Raw genomic sequence first — 27,988 nt, 5'->3', positions numbered from 1 at the left:
TTTGCCGCACCCAAGTAGGATGATGGTGGATGGGCGGAGCGACGACGCAGGGACGACAAGCGCAGGGAGATAAACCCACTCTGAAACCACCAGGGTAGGGGATAAAAATAGTGAAAACCACCGTCTTGCTTTCACCCAGAACTGTTTATATTTCATCACTTCATCAAAGAGAGGGTAAGTTGCGACATAATCGTTACGGTTTGTGTTTCAGCGGCGGTGTTTGTCGGGTATAACACGGCCCATGTGTGTTTTCTGTTTGTCGTTGTGTTCCAGTGTGGCGAGCTCTGTTTTGCTAATATGCTGCCTGTGCGCGGGGGAGGCTGCACTCAGGCTGCTGTGCACGTTTAGTCACTGTAAAACGAATATTTTTGGTGTTTCACTGCGGTGTATTGAATGTTCCTCCTCTCTGTGGGTTTCCTGGATGGAACAACAACAGCCGAGGGCCACTCACTTTGTGTCCGGAATGTTTTGCCCCCCAAGTATCGACAGCTAGCTGCACCGAGCAGGCCTGTGCTGCCATTATTTCTTTAATTTTACGTGCGCACGGTTACTGTAGCTGTTAAATATGGACTCTTATCCATAGTCGTGTAGCGGTTCCTTCCTGTGCAGGGCTATTTTCTGGTCGGGGTGTGTTTCGAAGTCAGATAATTTGGGTTGTGTTCAGCTGCGTGGGGATGGAGCAGCTTCCTGACCGAGGTCAGGCAGCTGTGTGTCCTGCATGGAGATATCTATGCACGTTTTTCAATTGTAAGCAGGTTTTTTAAAAGAGGAAACACCATGAGGTTAGATAGAGAACTCTAAATCCCAATGGGAAAAGGTGTTTGTTATGACAGCAGCCATATCACACATTAAAAATAAGCATAGATAAGAAACTGAACTAGATACTGAGATAAAAGTTGGGTCACACTTCAACAATAGAGTACAAAATGACAATAATAATGACAATATACTGCGCAATGGTGGTTAAAAAATCACATATAGTATGCTATAATGTCTGTATGTTTGCAGATTTATCTACAATTTAATACAACTGCAGCCTTTCGGATGCCATCACTTACTGCTTGTGGTCATCTTGTGGTGTTTATTAGATAAAACAGCCAATTAGGAGCTTGTGATGACCATTTTTTCTTCGATTTTCTTAGACTGAAGCGACAATGGACAATAATTTGTTGCTGCCTTAGTTGGCCAGCTCAAATAAGGCTTTTAGTAGGAGGTGGGGCTGGACAATCAATTGAAATATTAGAGAAATCACAATATGGCCAATTCCCAAATTGCAGAAACTGCAGTTTTATGATAAATGTAAATTGTGTAGCAACATACGATTATAAATGAGCATTGTGGTGCTACAGAGACGCTCCGGCCTATAAATCATAATCTATAGACGTAAGGGAATGCGCTTTTTGCTTGTTACAGAATGCAGCAGAAATCTTAATCTTTTTTCAGTCAGAAAGAAATTCAAAATAACATTCCCACTAAAACTGAGAGTCACATCACAATATTTGTTAATTTGCATATTATCCAGCCTTAGTAATAAGATGGAGCGGTGAGAAAAGCAAAGAATGCCTGTATCATGCAGAGACAGGTTTTTAATGTTTTGAAGTACATTGTTGTGTGTTTGTTTTTTGGCCCAGACTGTGGCACATAACCACTAAGCTGTTGCTGTGTTTGACTTCTTTATAAAGTCAACTGTGAAGTCCCTTCCCCCTCTTACTGTATGAGATTAGCAAATCCAAACTGCCAAGATAAATTGTCTGTGTGAGTGAGTGTGTGTGTGTGTTAAGGGATGGTAACTCCCTGGATTTGGTAATTCTGTGAGAATGAGTGAAACTCCCAAAGGATGAAGCTTAGCTCTGTCGGTCTGGCTCCATGTTGCCACCCTCGATACACACACTACACTACTACACACACACACTGACTGTAGATTCAGAGCTCAGTGTTTGTTTAACTCCCACTCCCCACGCCCACACCCTTGACTGCAGTGCAGCTGAAAATGTGTTCCTCATTTCAGTTCCATTCTCTCTATTTCACTCTTTCCTTCCTTCCTCTCCATATGTGATCACTTAGAAGAGTCTCAGACTTTTTTTCTTTTTTGGTAAGTCAGAGATGTGAAAACAGTCATCCGTGAACTTTCCTTCACACCATAGAAGTCACTAAAGATCATGTCTAGGTCACATATTTAAATAGAAAAATGCTGTACAGATGCACATGTGATGTAATAGGCCCCAGTGTGAGACGAGGGAAGCTGTACAGGGAGGAGTGTGTTGTTTCAGACGGCAATCTCCCACCACTCTGTTCCATATGACATGCAACAACCAGATAAACCTTGAACTGTACTCCCACAGTAACACAACGCAGAGTCTCGCCAGGCCAGGGCAGTTGGCGACAGATAAAACCTTTCCAATGCTGATGGTCTCAGTGATGGTGAAACTGTGGCAATGTATCTCTTGACTGTCTTCATTCTGGTAATAATTAATTTAATTTTACTGCTCATAACCTCCGAGAGTAGGTGACATTGTTTCTCAAAACGGGCACTGATCCAAAGATTAGTTCTTCTTTGTTGTGTACCGCTGGACGCCAGTAACTCAATTTTCTCTGCGATATTGATTAATGCAGATAGATTATGGCTATAGAGTGTAACGCTTGTTGGGACTCGTGCATTAAATGAGGTCCAGTGGAAATATTGCTAATGTTCTCTGCAGGTGGGTGGAGTTCTTTGAAAGGTTTCTCAATTAAATAACCACATCAGCTCTGCTTTGGACTGCTCTTTGCTTAATGTTTCCGTTTATTTTTGTTTCATCATCAGTGTCCGAGCACAACCAACCAGCGGCACAGAGATAGACGCAATGCTCGCTACAGTAATTGGTGCTGCTTGGTGGATTATATGTGTTTATATGTGCAAAATAGTTTAGATTGTGTGTGGAATCAAAGGAATTTCTGATGCCAAGGTGCCTGTTTCTTTTCCATGTGGCACTGTATTATATTTTTACAATACATAAAGATATTGCTACAAGATGAAGCAGTGTATAGTAGTATTATTGCTATGTAGCTGTTGTTCCTTATCTTGGCTGGTGGTGTCTGTAACATGCATGGGTTTTGTTGCCTCCATATTTTGTTGAATCCAATATTCTAGTTCGTCTGCTGTTAGCATGTGTTGGTAATAACATGATGACTTCTGTCTACACCAATTACGGTCTAGTGCACAAGACAAGACCATACATGGGGCAGTGCTAAAATGACACCTAATGCATTCCTACTGGTCACACTAGTTAAAGGGACTACACGCACACACACACACACACACGCACCCACACACCCACACACCCACACACACACACACACACACACACACACACACACGAGCAGTTGCTATTGGATTCTTCAGCCCCAGTAATGACAGGCATCCAGCTCAGAGATATAAAGAGGTCTTGTCTGAGTGCTTCCCTTGAATGTCTAAAAGCTGATTGAAACACCAACTGTAAAGTCACAAACACACACACACATTAGAACAGTTTGAGAAAGACCAGCAACACTTTTTTTTTTTCACCACAACATAATGATCTTTTCATTGGCGACTTCTTGATTGGCATTTTTTTGGACGGAGCAAAATGGATCTTTTAGTCACAGCTTAGTCATGCTGAAAGGATGTGTATAGTGCAAGCTTCCGGCTCTCAAAGCTAAATTATGATAGCAGTGAAATATGTACCAGTGCACTATGTAAGTTAGACTCTATAAAGGGCCAGACACACAGAGCAGAGAGCCTTGTGCTTGTCTTCATATTTCTATTGTGTTTTTCTACCCATCGCTGCTCCGTCACAGCTGCTGTGGAGGATGGAAACATCTGTATTGGGTGGTGTCATAGCGAGGGCAAAACATCAGTCATCTAGAGAAAACTTGGTTTGGTACAACAACATCCTGTTCCTTTCAAGATGTGCTTTTCCTGAAAGAACATGAGCTTCACGAGTGCCAAAGTGTTTTGCTCGACAAAGTGGATTTTTCAGCAATATGATGATACATACTGCAAAGTGATATATGTAAATGAATCTATCTGCTGTTGCTGACATTTTGCCACTCTGTTAATACCGAGGAAGGATGACTCAACAACTCTGGGTGCGTTAGTGCATTGTGGGTAATGCTGAAAATCATTTATCAGGTCTGCTTTATGATGGGTTTGTCCTGCATAGAGGAATTTGTGGTGCCACCACGTCAATGCTTTAAGCACACTGTTTATTGAACTGAGAAAAAACAGTGTATATTTTTAACCAGTTTTGTGAATTGTGGTTTCATTTAGTCAAGAATAATAGACACTTTTATTTATCAGGGAATACATTGGTTGCTTCGAAATAAGGTAGCAGACTACAGGACTTGTATGATTTTCAAAGCAATGTGGTGAAAGATGTTGATTTGTAACTAACAGACATTGTCCAAGGATAATATATATAGCATTTTATCTATGTGGCCTTGCTTTGCTTTCAGGTATTCTGTACCTTTACTCTGTACCTTTTTAGCCTGTACCTTTTTATATAAGGTTAAATGGACGTTTCTGTTCTTCATTACACACCAAGGTTTTTCAAAATTCCACAGTGAAAATGGAGATGGAAAGAGAGGTTTTTATTTGCTATGCAATACTCTACCTATCAGTAGCTCTGAGTGCATGGTGAACCTTCAGTGCTTTGAGGTATTTGTAGCAGGCTCCTCTGCAGCGGCACTTTAAAGGGAAAATTTCACATAAGGTGATTATGCCATTACTCTAGTCAGAGATAACAGCAAGTCAGCCACTGGCCGGTAGCCAGGAACTGCTCAGAGCAACTTTCTCGATCCATGTCTCCTTTCTGACAGGCTTTTCTGCAGGTTGGTAACTTGGTTATTGTATCTCCTGCATAAAACCAACAAAGTTGGTTATTCAAAATGCAGGAAGTTGGGGTTCTGCCCTTCTGGCTTGGGAGGAACTGAACTATTTTCCCCCAAACCTGCTGGTTTAGCATCAACAGTAAAGAGTTGAGATGAAATACTGACAGTCAGGGTAGCCATAACATCCCCAAGATTTACAGGGAAGTTTCTACTCTAGTCGGTACAGGGCACTTTCCACACTAATCTGTGTGGATATGAAAGTCAGGGTAAATGTGCCTTAAGGAAAGCAATCACAAGGTTCTCCATTTATACCATTACTTTGTTTTCTCTCCTACGAAAGGCTGAGCTGAGCACTTTCTGGTTGTCATGATTTGTACTAATGTTGCATAGGAGTAACTCACTGATGCAAAATGATGGACACACTGTGACATTTCTGGAATTTAGGGTTTGGTTAACATCCTGAAAGAGAAATGCATTCATAAAACATTTAAGCTGCTTAGTTTTCTTGGTGTGTTCGTCTCATTTGCTTTGTTTTCTATGTAATTCCTGTGAGATTGTTGGTAACCGTGGAAACTGACAGTACTTTATTTTGTTAATTGGTTTGGTCCTTCATAAAATCATAGTATTTGATACCCAGCCAACCTCCTCTAAACCTGAACGAAAAGCGTGCCATTTGTAATCCAGCGTGTTTTGCATTTCTATAAATACATGTACACTTTCTGACCTACAGTCTCTAAAAATGAATCTGACATGTTTTGATCTCGATGTGAAATGAGTAACACATTAGTTTGAAACTGTGCGCCTTGTGACACCGACTGGCTTGCAGTGTGATGTTGGCCTACAGCTGTTCTTACATAACAGTAATCTTTAAAGGCTGTCCCGTGTTTCCATGGTAATGTGTTTGGTTTCCATAGCGATCGCACTCTCAACAGGAGAAGAGGCTAGCCGAGAACCGTGCACCTACATTTCCGAGGAGAGACGAGAATAGGGCGTCTGGTGAAATAGCATGACAAACAATCGGCACGGATGGAGAAAACTTCCTGCATTTAGAGCCTGTGTTGTTGCTCCACTGCCCACAAGAAATAAACAGCTTTGGGGTCTGGTTGTTTGTTTTAGCTTTGTGTTTACACGCAGTCGATAAAGTTGCACTTGAGATGTTCATGCTGGAACGATGTTGTGCTATTTCACAGCTGGAGTGGTATTTAGTTAACATTTGTGTGGCAAGGCAGAGCGGAGCAGGAAATTAGTTTAATCCAACAAATGCTTTTTGAGACGGCAGTGGAAATGAACCAATTTAATGCCATTAGTGGGTTTTGTTAATGCACAAGGTTGTTTGTGTAATCCTTTTGACCTCTCCTCGTTTTGTTTACGCTGGCATAAAAGTGATTATAATGTAGAATATTTGAAGCTAGGTGATTTCTAGACAGTCTGCTATCTCCTCTCTCTAGCTGCTCCTCTTTTCTCTTTCTCCTACATGCAGTTTTGGATATAAATTGCTTCATTCACCCTGTATTTGCAGGTGTTAGCAGATTTTGTGCACTGCAGCGTTGGACTCTGTCTGGAGTCATGGCAGCCTCAATCGAAAGGATCCTATTACACAATTCCTGCAGTGCTTTAGTGGGTCATTGTGAGCAGGATTTGCATTAAATCAACTTTAAATTCTGCTTTGAAGGCTTAAATATCTTTCTATTCTCTTGGTAAAACTTCACTGAACTAAAGTTTTTCTTAGCCACAGCCTCAGTAATGATTTGCATCCCGAAAGTCTTCAAAACTTTGCATCCTGGTTAGCAACTTTCAAAAAACAAAGTAAACTACGATACAACACTGGATTGGTCAGTAATAGGGAAAATAAAAATGTTACACAATTCAAGTATTTATAAGTAATGTCCATCACAGGATTGATTATGGCAAAATACCCATTGTAGGCCCTCAAGCTCAAATAGATTATGTGTTTCTGTCTTGAGTTATTAATGTCACAATGAGTGTGTGTTTATGTCAAAGCAAAGACTACGTGCTACTTGAAAAAAGTCCAGTTTTATGAAACACTGGATTCTTTTCGTGACTCTTTTCTGCCAACACATAAGCGCCCTGTGGCCTTGCTTCGTTCATCCTAACACAATTGGATGCATTAGTGAAAATGCTGACAGCTCTGTCTTCGCCACTTAGATGGACGTCTGAACAGGTATATTCTCTGTAAACAACAACAGTCAGTAGGAAGAACAGCTTCATTGTTCAGTCCCATTCGGTCTCTCTGTTGTTCTGTTGTCGGCGGCCACATTTGTTTCACCTGGCAATAAACAGCAACATGAACAAACGCAGCATGCGGCTTGTCAGCTGGTGAAACTAAAGCGAATAAGGTCTGACTAGCAGTCTGGAAGCATTAAGACCTTGTTGTAAACCAGGCTGGATCAGGCAGTGCCAGAAGTGCAGACACTGCAGTGCAGCTTTGGTTCGTGTTAGACTTAACTCTGCCTCAAACAATCAGAAATTCAGTGAAATGTTTGTTCAGTGTGACCATAAAGGACATTTTGTGTGTTTTATGTGGCAGGTTTTGATGTGCATCTCACTGTTGTTGCTCAATTCCAGCAGCACTCTAATCCAAGTGGATTTTTACATTTTGTTGTATTATTAACAGGCCAGACACTGGCTGACTCTGTCTCCCTAATGAGTGAGTTTGGCACCAGATTAATCGCTGATGTCCTTATTTCTCTGTCAATAACTGATGTCCTAATCACATGAGGGAGACACAACAACAAGAGTTTTCCCTCCTGAATGATTGCAGCGGGAGCATGCAGCCTGGTTTTCTCATATTCTTTTATTTTTAAATTGCTATTTAATGTAGTATTTATGACAGAAGAGCGGGGACGGCAGAGTGAAGAGCATGAAGGGTTTTAGGAAAACGGGGGCGAACGTGGTTACAAAGGTGTCGGTCTCAACCCAAACCGCCTCTTCTTTGGACAGAGTTTGGAGTTTCTTCAGACGAGGAAGGCGTAAGGATTTCTACAGTATTTAATTTTGTTATTTGTCTCAATGATAGATGTAAACTGATAAATCTATCCAGAAAAAAAAGCCTTGTGAGGGTGCACAAAATGTAGAAATTACAAATTTAGCGGGTAAAGAGAGTTTAGAGATATGAATTAGAAAAATGTTTTGAATGGTATCGGTATGTCGGTATGTGTAATTAGCAGCTTCTTGTTGCAACTAAAAGACAAAGTAAATCATTAAAGCAAGAGAGCCATGCCCCGTAAATGTGAACCAAAATTGGTAACTACTCACTTCTAGTTTTTTTGTCTAGTAGATATATATCAGCCATAGTAAACTAAGGCAATTAAGTTTGCTAACCCACATAAATAAGATAGTAGCTAAATCTGCTTCTCTGAATCAGTTTTTGAAGCTAATTGGTGTCATTAATTTTCTATTAAATCACATATTTGCAAGTATTACATTACAACTACGTTTAGTGCTGATACATCTGTGAGAGTTTACCCTTTTATCCTGATAACTTTTCTCAGTTTCTCCTTTTTTTGTAGTTGCTAGTTTCTGCCTTTCTTGGGTAGCAATCGATAATATATTGACAGTTTCATATCACCCCATTAAGTGTGATTATGAGGGGGGAAAAAAATGGACAAAACCAATTATAGGCCCAGAATTAGTCAAACAGCATGCAAACACAACACCTTTTATTAAAGCAGGTGGCCTAGGGCTTGTGAAAATGTTGGTTTTATTGTTGTGGAAAATCTCAGAAAACCAATAAAAGCGGACAGAAACAGAGAGAGGGTCTGTCAGCTCTCAGTGTGACGCTGGATGCTTTGGGTTCGCTCTGTTGTTGTCATGGTAGTTCTGGCTGCACATTTGTATTGATGCGGACTAATGGGCTGCATCAGTCTCTAGCAGAGCACCGCCCATTACCCACGCATACTTGCACACACATTTCCCTTTGCTCACAAGTCTGCTGTGGCCTTCAGAGTCAGAGCTCCAGCTCTCTGTGCTGTGACAGACAGGTGGAGACTATTTATCCTCGCCAACCGCCAGCCAGTTGGATCGACATGGATCTTTTGGAAATCTGTCTTCTCTGCTTGTCTCTAAATCTTTTGCTGTTGTTGTCGGTTAATTATTTTGTAGAGGCTGATTAAGGGACCATGTTGGGATGTGTGACCCATTTGTTAACATTTGACCCCAGTATATATAAGTTATGTCAAAAAACATGACTGGGTGATAATGAAGAGTTCTGGCTCCGCTGTTTTTTTTGGGCTACATAACAAAGAGTTTTCTTTTCCTTTGCACAGTGTTGACACTTGAGTGATGTTGTGATTCCAGGAAACACATTGTAGAAATCAATGAAATCCTCTCCGAGCTGAGAAGAGCGGTCACGTGACAGGAAGTAGAGGAGTGTGTGGTTTGTGTGATTGACTTTTTGGTCAAATGACTGGCAACACTCACTTCATCTCTACAGGGGGAAACTTTCTCCATGTGCTACTGTCAGCATCTTAATATCTCTCACTTGATAGATTTTTTAAAATATTAATTAATAATTAGATGGCCTTCCTCTAAAAGAAACAAAGCAGACAGAAGGTAAAATGGACAATTTCATAACAAAAATCACAAATTCCTGATATGATGAATTAGAATGTTTTGGATTGAAAGTATTTTACACGTTTTACACTTTTGCATCATGTCCTTTTTCCATTGAGAGTGAAACACCCAGGGGAAACACAACACACAGAAAGTTGAGCATAATACACAATAAAATATATAAAACACACAGAAAGGTCAAACATGTAGTCGATTATTGATTCAATTTCCATCGAACCAGCAACTGCTTTGATAATGTTCTGGTTATTTTTCAAGCACAAATAGTGATGATATGATAATCGATTATGTTTGCTCATGTGTAGTTTTGGTGTTTTTCTCATTTTACTATTGTTGTAAACCAACTATCTTGTGGTTTTTGAATGCTGGTGAAGCAAAACAAGGGTGGCTGATGGGATGCTAGGATGCTCTTTTTCTTCCTATTTTTTTCATTTTATATATTAAATTAATAGATACAAATCTTGATGATAGTCCTGGTTTGCAGCCCTACGGCACATGTTAAGCCATAACGATATATAATTGGGACAGCATAATGTCAAGTTACATTGTGTAACTTAAGGTTAGCGATTAGCCAAAACATGTCATTCACCTGAAAAATGATGGCTGAAAGGCTTTTCTGACAGTACTGTTGTCCATGGCAGTGTATCGGGCCGTTCATCCGGCCACAAACACATTGGTAGTAGTTGCTCCACCATATTGTGCATTAAGATTCAGTGCTGAATGTGCCCTTGTCGCACCATATGTGACACCAGCTGATGAATTTGATTAGCTTTTTATTGTTTCACCACCCTCAGGGGCTGCTTAAATTTGGTGCTGGATCCTAAGAAGATAAATCTTACATTTTGACATCCTAGTGTTACGAGTTATTCACCAATATACCAATGAAAACAGCCTCAGCTTCAGTAGTTTATATTGTGCTTGTGATCATGTATGATGAATGGCATGTGCAGTGGGAGCCTGCCTTGATTGTTACCAAGTGTTGATCAGAATTGTATCAACTTTTAACAGGAGAATGTTTGTGAAACGTTGATTCATCACTAAGATTTGGGGAGAAATTTGAAACCGATATATGTGGAAATTGCGTGTGAGATTTGTTTGTTTTTACACTGACAGTCATCTTTGTCCCTCATTTAGGAGGCCAGCCCAGGATGAACGGCGAGTCAGGTGCCGGAGTGGTGACGGCCCCTCCTCCCACCACAGCCCCCCACAAGGAGCGGTACTTTGACCGGGTGGACGAGAGCAGTCCAGAGTACCAAAGGGAGAGGAACATGGCGCCTGACCTGAGACAGGACTTCAACATGATGGAGCAGAGGAAGAGGGTCTCCATGATTCTACAGAGCCCGGTCAGTGGCACAAACACATTCATTCTGTACATTCACGTATTCAGATGCAGTTGTTTACCTTCCATGGATCAGGTTGTTAACACTCAAAATGCAGCGCTACATCGGCTGTACGTTATCAACTTACAAAACATTATGGTCGTGGTTGATAAATGCACATCGGCCATTTTCAAATGTGAGTATGCTGCTTCAGTGTAAAGAAAGCAGCCTTCTCAACATCACATGATGGATCCAGTTTATTCCTCATCAACAGTGTGTTTGTTAGCAGCTGAATGCCCAGGACACAGAGCAGCACTGTTTAAAGGCCTATTGTATGTATGAAAAGCACTCATGTATCCGTCTGTAAAGCAGGCCTTGCGTAGTGCTCATGAGGTTTATACTGTGTTAAGCTCAGGACAGTACAGAGATGATTTGTTACTTTACTACTTCCAATGGCCTGATCAGTTATTGACTGTGTAGTTATGCCTGCCCTTCAATATACTGCTTCTGTTCAACAGTAGTATTTGTCATGTTTCTAAAAGCCACCACACTTTACAACCACTGGTGGCATATTTCTGTTTGTCATCCTGACTGTGTTGATGACCGGCAGGCTTTTTGCGATGAGCTGGAGACAATGATCCAGGATCAGCTGAAGAAGGGGAAGACGCCCACAAGCCTGCTGGCTCTGCAGCAGATCGCAGACTTCATGACCACCAGCATGCCCTCCATGTATCCCGCTGCACCACAGGGAGGCATGGCGGCGCTGAACATGAGTAAGCAAAGAACAGAATGAGTGTATGCGACTTTTTGACCTCAGCCCTGCTATGTCTGTGCTCACAATGAGTAATGCAGCGTATGCCAGCGCTAATTTCAGGACAAGGAGTCCAGTCGGATTTCAGTAGGCAGAACTAATTTCATTTTTATGTGTACGTAGGTTTGTTTTCTGTTTTTTGTCCTGTTGGAAAGGAACATGGAGGAAAGTGGTTCTTGTCTTCACACAGCACTATTTTATATCAGTAACACTGAAGTGTCTCAGTGTTACTTCTCACTAGTATTATTATTATTTTCCAACCCCTCCACTGCAAGTAAACACTGTGTTTGTGTGTGACCCCGTCTTTTCCTCTCAGGTTTGGGGATGGTGACTCCAGTCAACGATCTGCGCGGCTCAGACTCTATTTCCTACGACAAGGGTGAGAAGCTGCTCCGCTGCAAGCTGGCTGCCTTTTACCGGCTCGCTGACTTGTTCGGCTGGTCTGAGCTCATCTATAACCACCTCACAGTAAGACCATTCATTCTGTATTTAAAAAAAATAGAACATCTTGAATGATTTAGTTTAGTTAGTTCACTAAAGAACACATAGCAGTAGATATTTTTTCCATTTTATCCTAGCTCACATTTCCTTTGTATTTATGTGCAGTGTAAACAGTTTGACCAATCCATATGTTGACAAATATTCATTTCATTATATACATTTCTGATCAGTTCTTTATGAGCTGTAGGAAATTGCTTTTGAGTCAGCTAACAAGCTTAATTTATTGATTAGTTCAGCTCAATTGAAACCACTTTCCATGGAATAATGTAATCTAACGTGACTGCCCTCTGGTTTTGTAGGTCAGAGTGAACTCAGACCAGGAGCGCTTCCTTATTGTTCCTTTTGGGCTCCTTTACAGTGAAGTTACTGCCTCCAGTCTGGTAAGCTCTCTAATAAAGCTTCAAGCCTTTTTTATGTGTCTCCTCCTTATTTTAATCTCTTCGTATCCTTGAATTCACGTTATTGTGAGATATACTGTGTTGAAACAATCCCATGCTGTCGTTTTGACTAACCCTTTGTTATCTGCTCTGCCTTCCAGGTGAAGATAAACCTTCAAGGTGAGGTTGTGGACAGAGGGAGCACCAACCTTGGGGTCAACCAGGCCGGTTTCACCCTCCACTCAGCCATCTATGCTGCACGGCCTGATGTCAAGTGTATTGTACATATACACACACCTGCAGGTGCTGCGGTAAGGGACAGTGGCAGTAACGTTACCCAGTACAAAACAGAGTTGTCATAGTTAGTCACATGTTGGATGACCTTGTTGGTTGTGTGCAGGTTTCGGCTATGAAATGCGGGCTGTTACCCATCTCACCGGAGGCGCTGTCTCTCGGTGAAGTGGCCTATCACGACTATCACGGCATACTGGTGGATCAGGAAGAAAGTGCTCTCATACAGAAGAACCTTGGGCCAAACAGCAAGGTAACAGCAGTGTGTATAGAACAGTGAGAGATGAGAACAACTTACTTCTGCAGCTGAGTAAAATTACATCTTTCCTTTTGTCCCAGGTGCTCATCCTGAGGAACCATGGCTTGGTGTCAGTAGGTGAAACAGTGGAGGAGGCTTTCTATTACATCCACAATCTGGTCACTGCCTGTGAGATTCAGGTAGGACACACACTCAGCTTTATAATATCAATCTGAAATTTCAGTAGGCAATAGTAGTCAGGCTGCACTTTTGCTATTATTGTGCTAGAATATACAGAACCATGTTTTTTCTTTCGGGTTGTTGTATTTGGCACCATGTTTGTCTGCATTACTCATAATGGTTGCCCTTGTCCCTTGTCTCCCCACATCTTTATATATGTTTACCTTTTCTTCATGTTGATGTCTGTGTGTTGTGTTGGATGTTTGTCTCTGTGAATGTGCTCATGCCCACACCTTTTGTTTTTTTCTCCTCCTTCTGTACTCTGGATCCGTCTGCGGTTTGTCTCTTTGTATACCCCCCTTGATGTTTTCCAGGTGCGAACACTGGCTAGCGCTGGAGGGCCAGATAATCTGGTGATGCTGGACCCGGGGAAATACAAGTCACGTCCTCGGGTTCCTGAGCCAGCTGGGGATGGGTCAGCAACACACCCCAAATGGCAAATCGGGGAGCAGGAGTTTGAGGCTCTTATGAGAATGCTCGACAACTTGGTAAGCACAAAGGATAGGCTGTGACTTTAAACTCATAGCCAAGATGGGAGAATGCTCTCACTTCTCCTGTTTCATGGCTGGATTCTCACAATTTCTTCGAAAATGATTAAATTCTGTCAACAAGTAGAAGATCAACTCTGCCCTTGAAGAGTCATGTTTGACTGTTGTTTGCGGTCTTATTTGTTTGACTCTTTCCTGTAAACCACAATTGAGGTGATAATTGTTAGACGTGATTTCACAATGTCTCCAGGAAAATATCCTGCTTACTCATCCAAATCAACAGACCTTGCTGTAGACAGATATAGGCATCAACAGGGCTCTCATGGCATGTTTCCACTAAGATATGTACAATAATATCCTTTCCTATTGATGAGAAGATGTGTTTCAATGTACTTTTGAAACACTTGAAGGTCGTGGCAAATGTCGCTGAGGAGTTTAACTCAAAAACTATGAAATTAAGGCCACATCTTCACAGAAATCGTAAAGCAGCAGCAGCAGCTCCAAAATGACTGAAAATTGTGGTGAAAATATTATTTGGATCAACTCTAAATTTCAGGGGACTATAGTTACCAGATGGACTTCTATTATAGGTGATCACATTTATGTGGTTGAAGCTTCAATTCAAAACACAGATTTGTCACTTGTAGGCTTTAAAGGTAAACTACACATTTTTTCCTGTCATTTGCACAGCATGTCTTTCTACAAACGTGTTTTGCGAGCATTTGCAACACAAGTGCTAAAGTGAACTCGTGTGTATTGAATTGACCAAGAGTTTGTTGTATTCTTTACAAATTATTTGTGTGTGTGTAAATACAAGAGTGTGTTTTTTTTTCCCCTCTTTTAAATAGTCTAACCTATTATTACCCATGTTCTCACCTCTGTTACTGTTCTATGTCTTTCTCTTTTTTAGGGCTACAGGACGGGCTATCCTTACCGCTGCCCGGCCTTGCGAGACAAAGGTAAAAAGTACAGTGATGTGGAGATCGCTTCCTCCGCCCATGGTGGTTACTCATACGGGGAGGACAGCGACTCAGGTGCTCGCTCCCCGCTGAAACACAGCTTCCAGCGCGGCCCGCGCGACAAGACCCGTTGGCTCAATGCCGGCGGTCGCCCCGACGAGCCCTACGAGGATGGGCCCGACGGCAGCAGCCCCAAGTCGAAGCCTAAGGTGTGGACGAACATAACACACGATCACGTCAAACCCTTGCTGCAGTCTCTCTCGTCCGGTGTCTGCGTGCCAAGCTGTATAACCAACTGCTTGGTCTGTGCCTACCTTATTGTTCATAGTATAGACTTTACAGCTACCTTCTTGGTGGAAATGGGTAGGTGGTCGGCATCCTGACGGTCTGGGGACAGCAAAAAGTTTCTTTTCTTATCGTGCTCACCTGAGCCTTTTACAGAACTGCTTTCGCCCTAAAATGCAAGTCAGTGTAATCCTGCTTTTCACTACTTTTAGGCTCACTCACTGTAATATCAGGTGTCCTATTAACCCACCTTTCTAATGCAGTCAACTCTCTCTGGTAATTACTTTGTATCAAAGCTGTAATTATTTGTCAGCCCTCTTTGCTCTTTTCCCTATGGTCTCCTAATGCTTCACGATGCCAGGCCAGCTGCCCAAAGCATGCTTCACTGCATGTGTAGTAGTGAAATGCATTGTTGGTGTTGATGTTTTTCCCAGAGGAGCGAGCAGCAGGGGTGTGGCATGAGTCCTCAAGTAGGCAGGTGAATGTGGCAAGACCAGGTGATGTTGCTGCTAACCACACTACTGCTCACCACTTTCTAATTCACGCTCTTAGCTTTGTCTCTGCATCTTGACGTCGGCTAACTTTGTTGCTTAAAGCTGAGTCGGGAAAAATCATCAAGAAAAGAAAGATGAGCGAGATATGAGGCTATATTAACCATAACCTCGCAAGTGTGACTTTGCTTTGTGGACTTCTCAGAAAATGTGTTTATTAGACTTTTTATAAGACAATGGAGGAAAGTGGCATGTCTCTGTGAATAATGCCAGATACAGTATAACATTTATTCAAAACGTAACTATGATTATACAACAAAGCAAAGCTTTCCTTGGCAAAAGAGTTATGCAGCCTGCTTTTTCTTTTTTACATTTCTTTTTTTAACACTTGCAACTGCTCCCAGTTGTACGATTGTGTTTCCTTTATTATTTTTGTTCTGTCTAACTTCTGGTTTCAGTTTTATTCCGAAAGTGGTTTTGAACACCTCAAGGCTTGCATGAGTGGATTTGTTGGAAGAAAAAAAAAAAAAGAAACAGAAAGAAAAACTATGAAATTTGACCTGACTTTTGAATTAATTATCTCCTGTTGGGAAAGTAGGAAATGTTGTGTTGTGAGACTCTATCTCAGTGAGTATATCGTGTTTACATGTTCATCTCATACTCAACCAACCCAACCCAGCTATTTCCATCCAGAACCCTTTCCTCATCTGGTTTGGCAGCTAACCAGCCAAGCTTGGAGTAAACACAGGAATGAAGTCATGAGCTTATGCTTTCCACTGCGAGTTACATGCTTAGTTTAAAAAGGTTGAATAAAAACATTTTTGCATGAAAGCTGAAGATTTGATTTCTATATTTTCACCTGCTGCTCATTCAGTTTGGTGCAAGAAAAGGTTGCAGACTTTTCCCCTCAATCATGCTGAGCATTACCAGGTTTACAAAAAACACTTTTTGTGAAAAGTATATGGGGTATTTCTTCACATTTAGAAAGACAATTAAAGGTTTCAGCCTCTGCAGGGAAGATATTCTTAGTTTGTAGTGTTGTGACAATGGCTTTTTTGTCCCAACATGGGAGAGTGTCCTCGGGTGTGTTTCTCTCTTATCTCTGTCGTCCTTGTTGTTGTGTATCAGCCTGGAAAATGACTTTGGTGATGCCAGCTCACCCCTCACTGCCACTCTCGCTTCGTAAGCCAGCCTCATCGTCTTAGTCACCCACCCAGGCATCTCTCACTTCTCCCTCACCCCTCGCCACCACCCACTCCTCACTTCTCCCACCCTTACCCCTTTATGTTATTTTTTTAATCATTCTGTGATGTTCTCAGTTGATCTTCACTGTGCTCCTCCTGTTTTGTTTTTTATTTATTATTTTAAGTCAAATACTATATCAATGATGATGACATGATTGTTAGTGGTACAGATGCACTGTTAGTCATTGCGTCTTACACTTGAACCTGTCATACATAAGATGTTTTCATCTGTTTCTGACTGAGCATCACCAACTCTGGTCATCTCAAAAGCAAGAGGGTTTATACTGATGTGAAGGATGTTAAAACACAGCTTTGAACACAGTGTTTCCTCTCTGTGTGGGCTCCTACAGCTTGTTGCACAGGCTTCTCAGCACCTTAAAAGTAATCAGAAACCTGCCAGAAAATTACTTCATCCTGCCTGGAGTCTTCTCATATTTCTTGACAAAAATGTGGGTTTTTATTACAACCCGACCGATGCTAGATTTTGGGGCCTTTGCCAATACTAGTTTTTAGAGAGTAAAACATTCTGATATTGATATATCGGCTGATGTTTTGTCTTAAAAATAGATATATATATATGTCAGAGTACCTTGGAAAAAGGAAAATGATGTGGTCATTGTTTACCAGCTTACCAACTTTGGTATGTTTCACAAACTAGTTAGCAGCTTACTGTGAAGACACGACTTGACTCCGTACCATCCTCTGCTGCATGTGCTGCAGACGGTGCTGAGGGTTTTATACAGAATCACAAGCTGTGTGATGACAAGCTCCAGTTAGATTGTGTATTATTTTGTATTACTTGGAAAATGGCATCTATTACCAGGGGTTAATAAATAAACATCAGAGATCTGCTGAGGTTAGGACATAGAAAAGTCAATCACTAAATTTACATAAATGAAGCTTGCTCACATTTTCCTAAATGTGCCTCATCATCATTGGTTCACTTTTTTACATTCAGATCGTTTTAGTCATCCAACTTTGTCAATTTCAGTTCAGCATGATTCTTGTATTGTGAAGCCTGCATAGTATTATGTCTAAATATATTTTTGTGCTTGGGTTTTCATGTCTTTCTGTGCCTTCTTAGCTGATTTTAACACTTTACGTGGTGTTTACAGTGGACTAAGGAAGATGGGCTCCGCCAGGCTGCCGCAGCCAATCAGTTCATCCCATTAAACACCAACCCAAAGGAAGTCCTGGAAATGAGGAATAAGGTATCACAGCTTTCTTTAGTCGTAGGCTTCAGCTGGTTTCTTGCTCATTTGTACTTCATAAATAATGTTCTCCTTTTTGCTGCTTGTACTTTAAAGACTATCTAAGGCTCCTGGTGTGCATGGAAGTACATCGAGCAGGATGCACTTATTGTGAATGATCATATTTCATGAGTTAAAATGTTGTTTGTAGATCCGGGAGCAGAACCTGCAGGATATTAAGACAGCAGGACCCCAGTCTCAGGTTCTGTGTGCAGGCACTGTGGGGGATCGCTCCTTCAACCAGGTCAGTCTCTACTTGGCTCTTGAATACCTCCCTGCTACAACTATCCTGACCTGGAGATGAATATACGTCTCATACTTATGAAGTAACTGGGTTTTTGTCACGCTTCTAATGAGATTAAAACAAAGTCTCCTAATATATTCTGTCCAGGTCTGGAGTCGCCCCATATACCAAGATGCTTCAATGTGTGAATATTGTGCATAAAGTTGTCCCGGACACTGAGCTGTAACGACAGAAATTAATTGAAATCAGACTTACCCATTACAATCTGACACCTGACAGAATAACCTCAAATAACAGAGCAAAAACATGTCCTCCATGTTGTTTACCAGAGCATGGGGTGACTTTGTAACTGTGACATTTTTTTGACCACAGAGATTGTCAATCTGGCAGGTGAGTAGTATGTGGGAGAGGTAACCTCACTCTGCTCTCCAAACCTGCCAGCTCAGGCTGTGTCCATATTCATACATTGTCTGTGAGCGTTTTTATTTGGTTTGCCTTCTCTGTTTCGGAGTTCAGAGTCACGGCTGTTATCTGTCCCAGCATTTGCAAGCCGGTCATTTTGGTGTCTTGAAATGCTAAACAAAATCCTCATTACAGTCAGATAATATGTTTCCCCTCTGTGCATGTGACCCTTTTTTCTCTTTTGAGAAAAGCAGATGCAAAAACATGAGAACATGTGTAAAATATTTATTCAGTTCAAGTTCAGTTTGCATGGCTCACCCTTCCTTCACTATGGAGCTCGTAGCTCAGGTTTTCCACATTTGTTAAATGGACTTCAAAAGTGTTAACCCAAAACACTAAGCGGAGCAGAACATGGGAAAATGGAGACAGAGCCGAGTAAGTTTATCAAGTCCTAGAGGTAACAGAAACCTCCCCGGTGCATCAGCAGTAAAGCCAAAGGAGGTACTGATGAGCTTATATGATCCACATACTGTATAGCACCCCCTTGTGTGAACACTTTGCCTTTACAGTGCATGCTTCTGGCTACCTGTCCCATCACTGCCATGCTTTTCATAACCCCGCGACTCTTTTTAGAACCATCTCTCTTTGCATGCACTTCCAGTATTTGTGTATGTTTGTATGGTATGTATGGATGCAGAGGTGGAAAGTTACTAAGCGCAGAGGCAGCTGAAATGTTATTAACCTTAAGTAAATGAATGCAACTACTTTTGAAAAAGCAGGATTACAGATAAGCCTGCAGCTGTGCTGTTACTGTACAAAAAGGAGGACTTATTTACTTTGGGCCTCCTTTATAACAGGAGGCTTCTGAAAGTTGAGCTCTGCAGAGTCGACTTTTTGAGTAGTAACCTCATGCCTGCCAGAGGATTACTTCTATTAAAGCACTTCTACTTGAGTGAGATGTTCTATTCTTTCCCCCTTTGTGCGTGTGAAAGGTGGTATGTTTATGAATGTTTGCACACATTCACGGCTGCCTGACAGACTGCTAATTTGAATGTGCTGGTGCTGAAGAGCTGGGTTATGCCTCCACCCCCCCTCACTGGGTTTACTATTGCAGGACGCCCCTCTGTCTGACTGTACAGACACTATTGATGGCCTCGATGTGTCCGAGGGGTCCTATAGTCCTGCTAAATCATTTAGAAAGGTACTTACTGCTCCAATCACAAATATTTTTCACCTGTCCTTCACATCATCCTCCAATCAGTCCTCTGCAGATAGGCACTTGATATTTGGATCTGCATAGATGAAGTGAAGCATAGTGTTAGACTGAGGCCATACTATGTCTCTTTATGTTTGTAGCATCATGTGACCTGGTCGTTTCTACATGTTTATTTATCTTAGAGACTTCGGATGCAGGTAGTTTTTTGTTTTCTTGCTAGCTAGGATATTTCAGGTTGCTGCTGATAGATGTTAAGTATAAGTTGCTGCTGTGACTCTGTCTGCAGAATAGATTTTATTATTATTTCCAACTTTTTTTTTTCTCAAGTTGAGATGAGCTGCGAAATGAGTTTAGATCCAGTGATGGTGGCGTTCACTGCATGTTTCTGACAGTATGTTGAACAAATTGCCTGAAATGAATAAGTGACTTAAAGGGATGTTTTTGGCTTAAGATATACAGTTACTGCAGGTGATTGTTAGTGCACGAAAGTCATAAATATTTGCTTCATCTTGACTGCTCTCTTGACTGCTTTACTGTTGGCTTGGACTGCTCCTTAGACCTGTCAGAGCTTTGCTGTATCATATGTACTACATGAAATAAAAAAAAAGCCAAATGCTGCTCTTTCATAATAAATAAAATGTCTTGTTTTTCATCGTTTTGCATCTTTTCTAAATTAGGCAGCAGCCTGACAGCTCTTACTTGTGCTCTTAAAATCTACATTTATTCACTTATGGCTCACGTTACTGCTAATGCTGAGTAACAGTTACATAAGCGCAATGCCTCTCTTCTGATAATTGCTTTTCAAATGTTTCTAAACTGCAGCCAGTTTTATATATTGGTATATACTTTGTATAAAAGAGGAATCTTTCCTCCCTTCATGCTCGGCTTTCCTTCTGTGTGTCCTAAAGGGCGAACTAATAACCGCATCCAAGGCCATCATCGAAAAGGAGTACCAGCCCAAGGTTATTGTCAGCAAGCAGGGCCCCAACCCCTTCACCAAACTAACCGACCAGGAGCTGGAGGAATACCGCAAGGAGGTGGAGCAGAAACAGAAAGGATCCGAAGGTAAAGTTGACGAGCGGAACAGAGAACGTGAAATTGAAAAAATATACTCCCCCCTCTTTGTATTCCTCTTTGGTATATAATTCTGGGTGGTCACAACTGGTAGAAAAATACATTTTGTATGTTTAGATTAGTAGACTTCACCTGCAATCTTTAGTCTTTTTACTGTGTTTAAGAATCTTAATTGACAGCCGTATAAACATAAAATTGATCAAACACTATCTATGATGAGTAATCTTTATATCTTGCTCTTATCTGATTTGACACATCATCATCAATGTGTTGTACATTTCACAGCTCCTTCTCTCTGTAATTGCTCACTTGGCATGCATCAAGAAATGCATCTTAATAATGTAGAATTTTTTAGAAGAACAATGATACTACTGCTATAATTCTACACAGCGAAGAATCAGGCAGAAGCCACGTAAGCTGCTGTCTTCAGCTTCACTTTGTTTTGATATCATATGTTTTAGGGTCAAATTAAGTGTGTTTAAAATGTTCAGAAAGGAAACTAAATGTATTTAAAGACTGGAAAAATAGCTGCCTTACTGCAGAATGATGCAGAAACCCAATGAGCTTCAGACTGGCCAAACTGTGATGTTATCTCTCCACACACACACATGGATTCACAGTGCAGGCACGAGACGATATTAGGGAGGAATCGACCTCCAACGTACCCGGTCCAGACCCTGAAACGGTGCCGAGGGGTCAGTCCTCTGTCTCAACACCTCTACAGTCTGCGGTTGACGCACCCAGCTTAGAGAAAGCCCAGCCTACAGCTACAACAGCAGCCTCTGAGCAGGAGTCTTCTTCTCTCGGCCCGTCCAGTGCGGCCGAGCCAGCTCAGAGCGGTGCAGACTCTGCAGGGACAGTAGCAGACGACGTTTTTTCGACTGGAGATGAGGTTTTTTCGGCTCCAGATTCTCCACATAAGGAGTTCCACTCTGCCGTGCTGCGAGCCCTCAGCAAGGAGCCGTCTGTGGTAGAGGCAGCTAAGGCAGGTCAGGCTCCAGGTACAGCAGATGAAGCGGAGTCTTGCCTAAACTCTGGCCTTCCACTTCCCTCCTCCCCTGCTCAGCCCTGGTCCGTCTTACTACATGCCACTGCACTGGGAGACTGGGGGTCCCCGCCTGCTGTGTCTTTTCCTGTTTCTGAGGGTTTGGAGTCTGCTGCCATTTTTTTTTTTCCATGTGCAAGCATCCTCCCCACCCACAGTTCAGTCTCTGAAGCCTTTGCTTGATTATTTTTTCCCCCCTCACCCCCCTGTCTCTGATGTCTTGTTCAAAGACATCAGAGCTCTCGCAGATCAGATACCTTTCTGCAGTTTGATTGGACGAGGAGCTGAAGAGAGAATGTTTGGAGTAAAATCAAGCCCATTTTAAGATTCAAACCCATTCCCTCTCTTTCAGGGTTCTCACTTAAGTGTAAAAGCGCTTTTGCTATGAGGTGTTTTGCTAACTTTTGAGGAAGCCGCATCTGAGCTCAGTCATCCAATCAGAGTATCCCATGTGTGGAAAGCAAATAATGGTTCTCCTTCTCTTCCTGCTAACCTGTCTTGGTTATATCTTTGTTGGTGTCAATCTCCCCTCTGTGCATCTGACTAATTTCCATTAAAGCCAATGATTTAAATCGGGTCTACAGGTTATTTTAAGGTTGATTTAGTGGGATCTGTTTGCAAAGGTTTGCAGTGTTCTCCTGATCAAAGCTTCCTCCCTGGTTTGGTTGTTTGTGTGATCATCCCTTTCCTTTGTGTTGCATTGCTGTCGATGTTAACTCAGAATTGTTCTCTGACGTCAAATTTGGTGTTTAGGCCAAAAAAAAACACTGGAAATTATAAATCATTTTTATTGTGGATTCATTAAATCCCTTCATCACTGATCTTTTCTGTTTATTTGGCCTAAATAGTTTCGCATTATTTCATTTCTGCTGATTTTCTTTCAGATCCAGATCCAGATGCAGAGCAGCAAGTAGAGTCTGAGGAGGAGCCCAAAGGCCCAAAACCCACCTCCACACCACCCAGCACCCCGGTCAGAGCAGAGGAAGGTAAGTTGGCGCGACATACTTGACATACCCGGCCTGGTCCTGCCTGGTACAGCATGGGTTTGTCCAGCTCCTCCTGCTGGGTGGTTTGGGTGTTTCTAGAGTTTACAGAAGGAATGCAGAGGATCCTGCCTACCCACCTGCCTGTCTGTCTGGGGGTCTGTTGCCGTTGTGGTCTTTAATAATACTACTACAAGTGTTGTGCTGTGTTTTCTGTAATAACAGGCCAAGAGGTTTAAATTATTTAATCAGGTTCATGTTATGAGCAGTGGGATATTACAAGGGCTGATATTCAGCCAAATGTCTCAAGGCATAAAGGTAGGAAATAGACCATTAGTGAACTATTGAGTTAAATAAAATAGGATTTTATCTGAACAACAACTCCATTTAGCAACACCCCAGTGCAGACTTTTAAGTTTTGCTTTTATTTTATTTTATTTTCTCCCTCTTGGTCTTTATTACTATTGGATTACACCTATGTCAGTAGTATCATTCATGATGATACTAAGACTTGCCTTTAAAAACAGGAATTTAAAGCTTGCAGGTAGATTTTCATAAATTAAAAAATTGAGGAGCTTCATTCAGCAAACTCACCTGTAGTCAGTGTGAGGGGAGAGGAAGGGGATGAGTAGATGTGATCGCAGGTGTAATCTAATACCAGAAATGTTGTTATATAACATATGTCTCTCTGTACAGTATTTCCCCCTTCACTTCCATTCGCCATCTTTTTGGGGTCTACTAAGAATGGTTCCCAACCATTCTTCTTTTTATTTTTTATTTTCCCAAAATCTGCTGGTGTTATTTTTTTTTTTTTTCTCTTTCACATTTTTATTTTTTTTATTATTTAACACGGTGCTTGTGGTTTGATCTGCATAGACATTTGTTTCTACTTGTGCTTTTTCTTCTTTGTGGCTGCGATTACAATCAGGAGATGGAAATACAAAAGAGTACCTGTTGCCATAGTAAGTATGTACTGTTCCACCTCCTCACCACCCTCCTAATTACCTGTCACCCTCCACGCCTGTGTTTGATCATGACCCTTTTTTTTCTTTGCATGGCTTCAGTAGCAGAGCTGTCCTGTGGTCTGAACTAACCCGTTTGCTGGGGTTTATGACTGTTCAGTTGGTTCTCTAAACTCCTCTGTATCTCTTTTCTTGGCGGTTAATGGGGGTTATTTCAGAGCTCCTCTCTCTCTCTTTACAAACTTTAAATGACCATGGCAACCAAACAAGAAATGGATATCTTATTACGTTTCCCTTACATTCTTATTTCCTTAGATCTGCAATATCATGCATTGAAGTCCCATCCGAGCTGAATGATAGCGACCTGGTCTAAATGAAAGTGGAGGATGTTCCTGAAGTAAACCTCACAACCTGCTGAATCTTTTACATTAGATAACCTCTCTTTTCTTCCTGTCAGTTATTCACTATTGAATTAACCAACCTCTCTCGCACATAAGCACATCCTATAAGTGTTATATACCACTGTATACTCCTGTCTCATGGAAAAGTCAGGTAATGTTTTGAATTTTGTTGAATGTTGTTTGTCTTACAGACGCGTCCTTTACCAGGTACATCAGTGCTTTCTTTGAGTGTCGCTTTCCAACCAAACTTGCGGCTGTTGGTTTAGCTTGAGAAATGGTTGAAGCCTAAAGCTTGGCTGTGTGGTGCTTAGTCTCCATTTTATCTGTCTGTGTTGTTCGGCCTCATCTCTGTCCTGACAGACATGAGAGGTGTAAAATGAAGACTGATGCGTAGTGTGTTTTCTGGGTTCTTGTTCCTCGCTTAGTCTCTGTCGCATGTGAGCGATATTAAAAAAATGAGCAAAGCTGTAGCTGGTTTGCAGCTGGCTGCACAGTGTGAGCTTGTAGCAGTGTTTCTGGATGCTGTTAGAACCACTGATCCCTGAAGCAGACCTTTCGTGTGCAGCACAAATCTCTCTGCTGGGAGTATATTAAAAGATCAGCACAAGTTAATAGAAGAGCCTCACTGAATCATCGCAGACACTTTGTAAAATTTAAGTTTCTGCTGTTTTTTTTGTCTCAAATAGTTGTATCTTCCATTTCCAAACAACTGAAGCTGTAATGGGAAGTAAAAAGACTCATTGCTACATGGTCATGATAGCTTATATATGGACATTTTCAATATTTAGAAATAAAGCAATATGCTCAGGAAAATGGGAACTGTGTGAACAAAAGTTGCAAACACTCTACCAAGACTCCAGAGAAGAGTTGTAGTTAGTTGTTATGCTCCCAGCATCTGGATTAAAATACAATAACATGTAAAACCGTACTCACTGGTCAAGGCTTTGTGGCTCCTGTTGATAATTCAGCACTTATTGCTTCTTGAGAGCTGCTCCTGTTTTGAATTAATTCCAATTTATCCGTTTCTGTGATGTATAATCTCAACTCACTTTGCGGTTTCGTTATTAAAATCTTTGGGGAGAAAAAAATAAAAACAAAACGCTGTGGACTTTCATTTGTGTTTGTTCTGTTTGTCTGTTTCATTTGTGTTTTGTTTGTACACAGGGTACAAATGAGCAAGGGAACTGCACTCATTAAGATTTCCCTGTTGAAATGAAGGTAAAGCAGAAATGCCGTGTCCCAGCTTGGAGAGTAAAAAGAATCAGAGAGGAGAAATCCTGATAAGTGAGAGCTGTGTGGTGTTTATTGTCACTCCACGAGAAAAACTTTGTAGTTGGAGTGTGTGGTGTAAAAGCAGAGCATCTTGGTTTGGCTTTTGTCTGAGGAAAGGTGCAGGACATGTGTTGTTTAGTTTTTACTGAGAAGTTTTTTGAAGTTTTTTAGATTAAAGAGTACAAAGTTTAGAGTGTCCTGAGGTGATTTATATACATCAGTGTCACATATAAATTAAAGTGAGGAGAAAATGGATGCTTTTTATGTAGAAACTCATGTGGTGTCTTCAGCCTACCCAGTGGTTGATTTGTAGCGGCCTCTGTTGTGAGCTCAGCAGTGCATATCCATCAGTTTGTCCTCCGAGATCAATAACTCTCCTCATTCTGCCCCCACCAGAGTCCTTGCCAGAACAAACTTTTAAGGATGAGAGCGACGCAGCCACCCTGAGACAGACCCTTCCAGATTTAACACCTGACGACCCATCTGACGCTCCAGCACTTCCTGCCGAAGACTCCACCTCGGCCCCTGCCGCTGCAGACGCAGCCGAGGGGGAGGAACCCGCTGACGCTGGCGACCAGGAGGGAGACGAGTCTCCCAGCAAATCGCCCTCCAAAAAGAAAAAGAAGTTCCGCACTCCTTCCTTCCTAAAGAAAAACAAAAAAAAGACAGAGTCCTAGATTGGAGAATGTTGGATCGGTCCTCAAGGCTGGCCTCAGCTTCTTTTCATTTTCGCTTTTTGTCTGCTATCATCGCACCCTTCGAGCAAGCCACAGTTACACGCAGTTATTGCTTTTTGTTGTTTTGATATCATTCGTTGCTGGCTTATTAACCTATTTTTCCTCGTTAGTGTGTGCCAATTTTGTATACAATGTAAAAATGATTGCATAAAGGTTTTTAATTATTAGAGGCTTTTAGTTGTGAGTGAGTGATGCATTCTGTCTTGTCCACTCCATCTGGCCTTTTATGCATGTCTATTACTACAAAGCCCACACTCTTGATGTGAGGTTTTAGGGTTTTATCCCTCTTTTTTTTTTGGTTTTTTTTTAAAGAATAAGTAATACTAAATCATTGTAACCACTAGAATGTATTGGGATTGTATCAAAATATGTCAAAAGTGTCTTTTAAAAAAAAAAAACAGTGAATGCAGGAAGAGAAGCTTGTACCCTGTCATTTAACTGGTGGTAAATTCTGACAGCGAGAACTACAAATTGCATAGTTCTAATTGTACCCCTGAAGCTGTGCATCCATGTAATTACTTGTTTGCAGACCAAGAAGTGCGGTTTGCATAGCTTCAACAGACTATATAATACTGGAAAATGTGTCCATAATGCAATATTTCTGATTAAATAACTCAGTACATTCAATCTTATCACATCTGGACGTTTGTTTACTTTTTTTTTTAATGCTTCAAATCTTCTACCTACACGGCCAGATTTGTTGTGAAGTGCTTACAATCTCGATATGATGTGGAAGTTCGGTTCAATCTTTCACAAACCACATTCCTCAGAATTATCCGTCTGAGGTGCTGCAAACATGCAGATGATATTGTCTGAACCTTTGACGTTGCGCATAGTTCACAGCGAAATGTGAGTCATCCCTGGAAGCGCGAGCATCCGTTGTGCTTGTTGATTATTCCGAGGGTTGATGTAATGTATCTGCTACTGGCTAGAAGTCTTTAATATGAAGGAATGTGTAAAAAAAATAATGTGCTTTTCATTTCTTCTGATTATTTCAGCTTGGCTTTGTTTTGCTTTTTCCCCCCTTGGTTTCTCCTCGTCTCTGAAGGTCAGAAACAGACAGCGATGCTACACATTTCATTTTGTTCCTGATTGTGTCATTTTGTCGTTCTTGTGCTTTTTCTCACATCGTAGATTGAGCCATGATTTCTTGCTGAGAGAGAGCACTGTGAAACTCCTCTTTGTTTTTGTTTTTTTAAACCACTGTTTGGGAACCCATACCACATGTTTTAGCGAGTCACAGTCAATCATAGATGCAGTTATTACATAAATGACAATGTCACTGTTACAAACCAAGCCGCGCGATCAATCATGTTTCAGAACCTTTCTCCTGGACTTTCCTGTGTTGAACTCCACTCTGAGCAGAAATACTTTGTGTGTGTTTTTCCAGTTGCAGTAAAGACACAAATGTACACTGGAGAATCGCTGTAATCAATAGATTGCAAATGAGTTGTGCTTGAGGTTGCAGGGCATTAATACCAAGGCCATTTCCATGCTTTGCTTAACTTGTGTTCAGTCCTCCTGTTTTAATGAAGGGTTTGTCATCTAAGCTTCACCTTATCCGATGTGCTTAACAGACCTTGGCCCTTTTTTTTTGTTTTCACTGCAAGTGGTTTACTTCCACGCTACGTATAAGCTGAGAACTAAACTCCTGAAGGACTGCATGTGGAGAGAGCTGAGAATGTGAGCTGTCCTATAAATGACTGTAACTACCCCTTAT

General features: G+C 41.4%; 1 protein-coding gene across 11 annotated transcripts; it reads left to right on the top strand.

Annotated features, from left to right (window-relative positions):
- The first annotated feature begins 46 nt into the window (after window positions 1–46).
- On the top strand, window positions 47–27,987 carry add1 (adducin 1 (alpha)). 11 transcript variants are annotated; one of them, XM_008296731.1, is made up of 18 exons: window positions 47–174; window positions 10,573–10,781; window positions 11,368–11,530; window positions 11,885–12,036; window positions 12,369–12,449; window positions 12,608–12,757; window positions 12,847–12,990; window positions 13,077–13,175; window positions 13,530–13,703; window positions 14,614–14,871; window positions 17,798–17,893; window positions 18,084–18,176; window positions 18,549–18,566; window positions 19,693–19,779; window positions 20,703–20,859; window positions 21,489–21,869; window positions 22,798–22,899; window positions 25,928–27,987. In XM_008296731.1, exons 2-18 carry the CDS (start codon window positions 10,587–10,589, stop codon window positions 26,206–26,208), a joined length of 2,631 nt encoding a protein of 876 aa, XP_008294953.1. In that variant the 5' UTR covers window positions 47–174; window positions 10,573–10,586; the 3' UTR covers window positions 26,209–27,987. The 11 variants fall into 11 exon arrangements, with proteins under 11 accessions (XP_008294953.1, XP_008294946.1, XP_008294951.1 ...); XM_008296724.1 differs by lacking the exons at window positions 18,549–18,566; window positions 19,693–19,779 and adding exons at window positions 24,451–24,466; window positions 25,424–25,477 and having other exon boundaries at window positions 25,928–26,014; XM_008296729.1 differs by lacking the exons at window positions 18,549–18,566; window positions 19,693–19,779; window positions 25,928–27,987 and adding exons at window positions 23,825–23,858; window positions 24,451–24,466; window positions 25,424–25,464.
- Window position 27,988: the final 1 nt, after the last annotated feature.

Source organism: Stegastes partitus, unplaced genomic scaffold (assembly GCF_000690725.1).
Source record: "Stegastes partitus isolate 25-593 unplaced genomic scaffold, Stegastes_partitus-1.0.2 Scaffold1149, whole genome shotgun sequence".
Classification (NCBI taxonomy): Eukaryota; Metazoa; Chordata; class Actinopteri; family Pomacentridae; genus Stegastes; species Stegastes partitus.
This window is presented reverse-complemented; position numbering and strand designations above follow the sequence as displayed.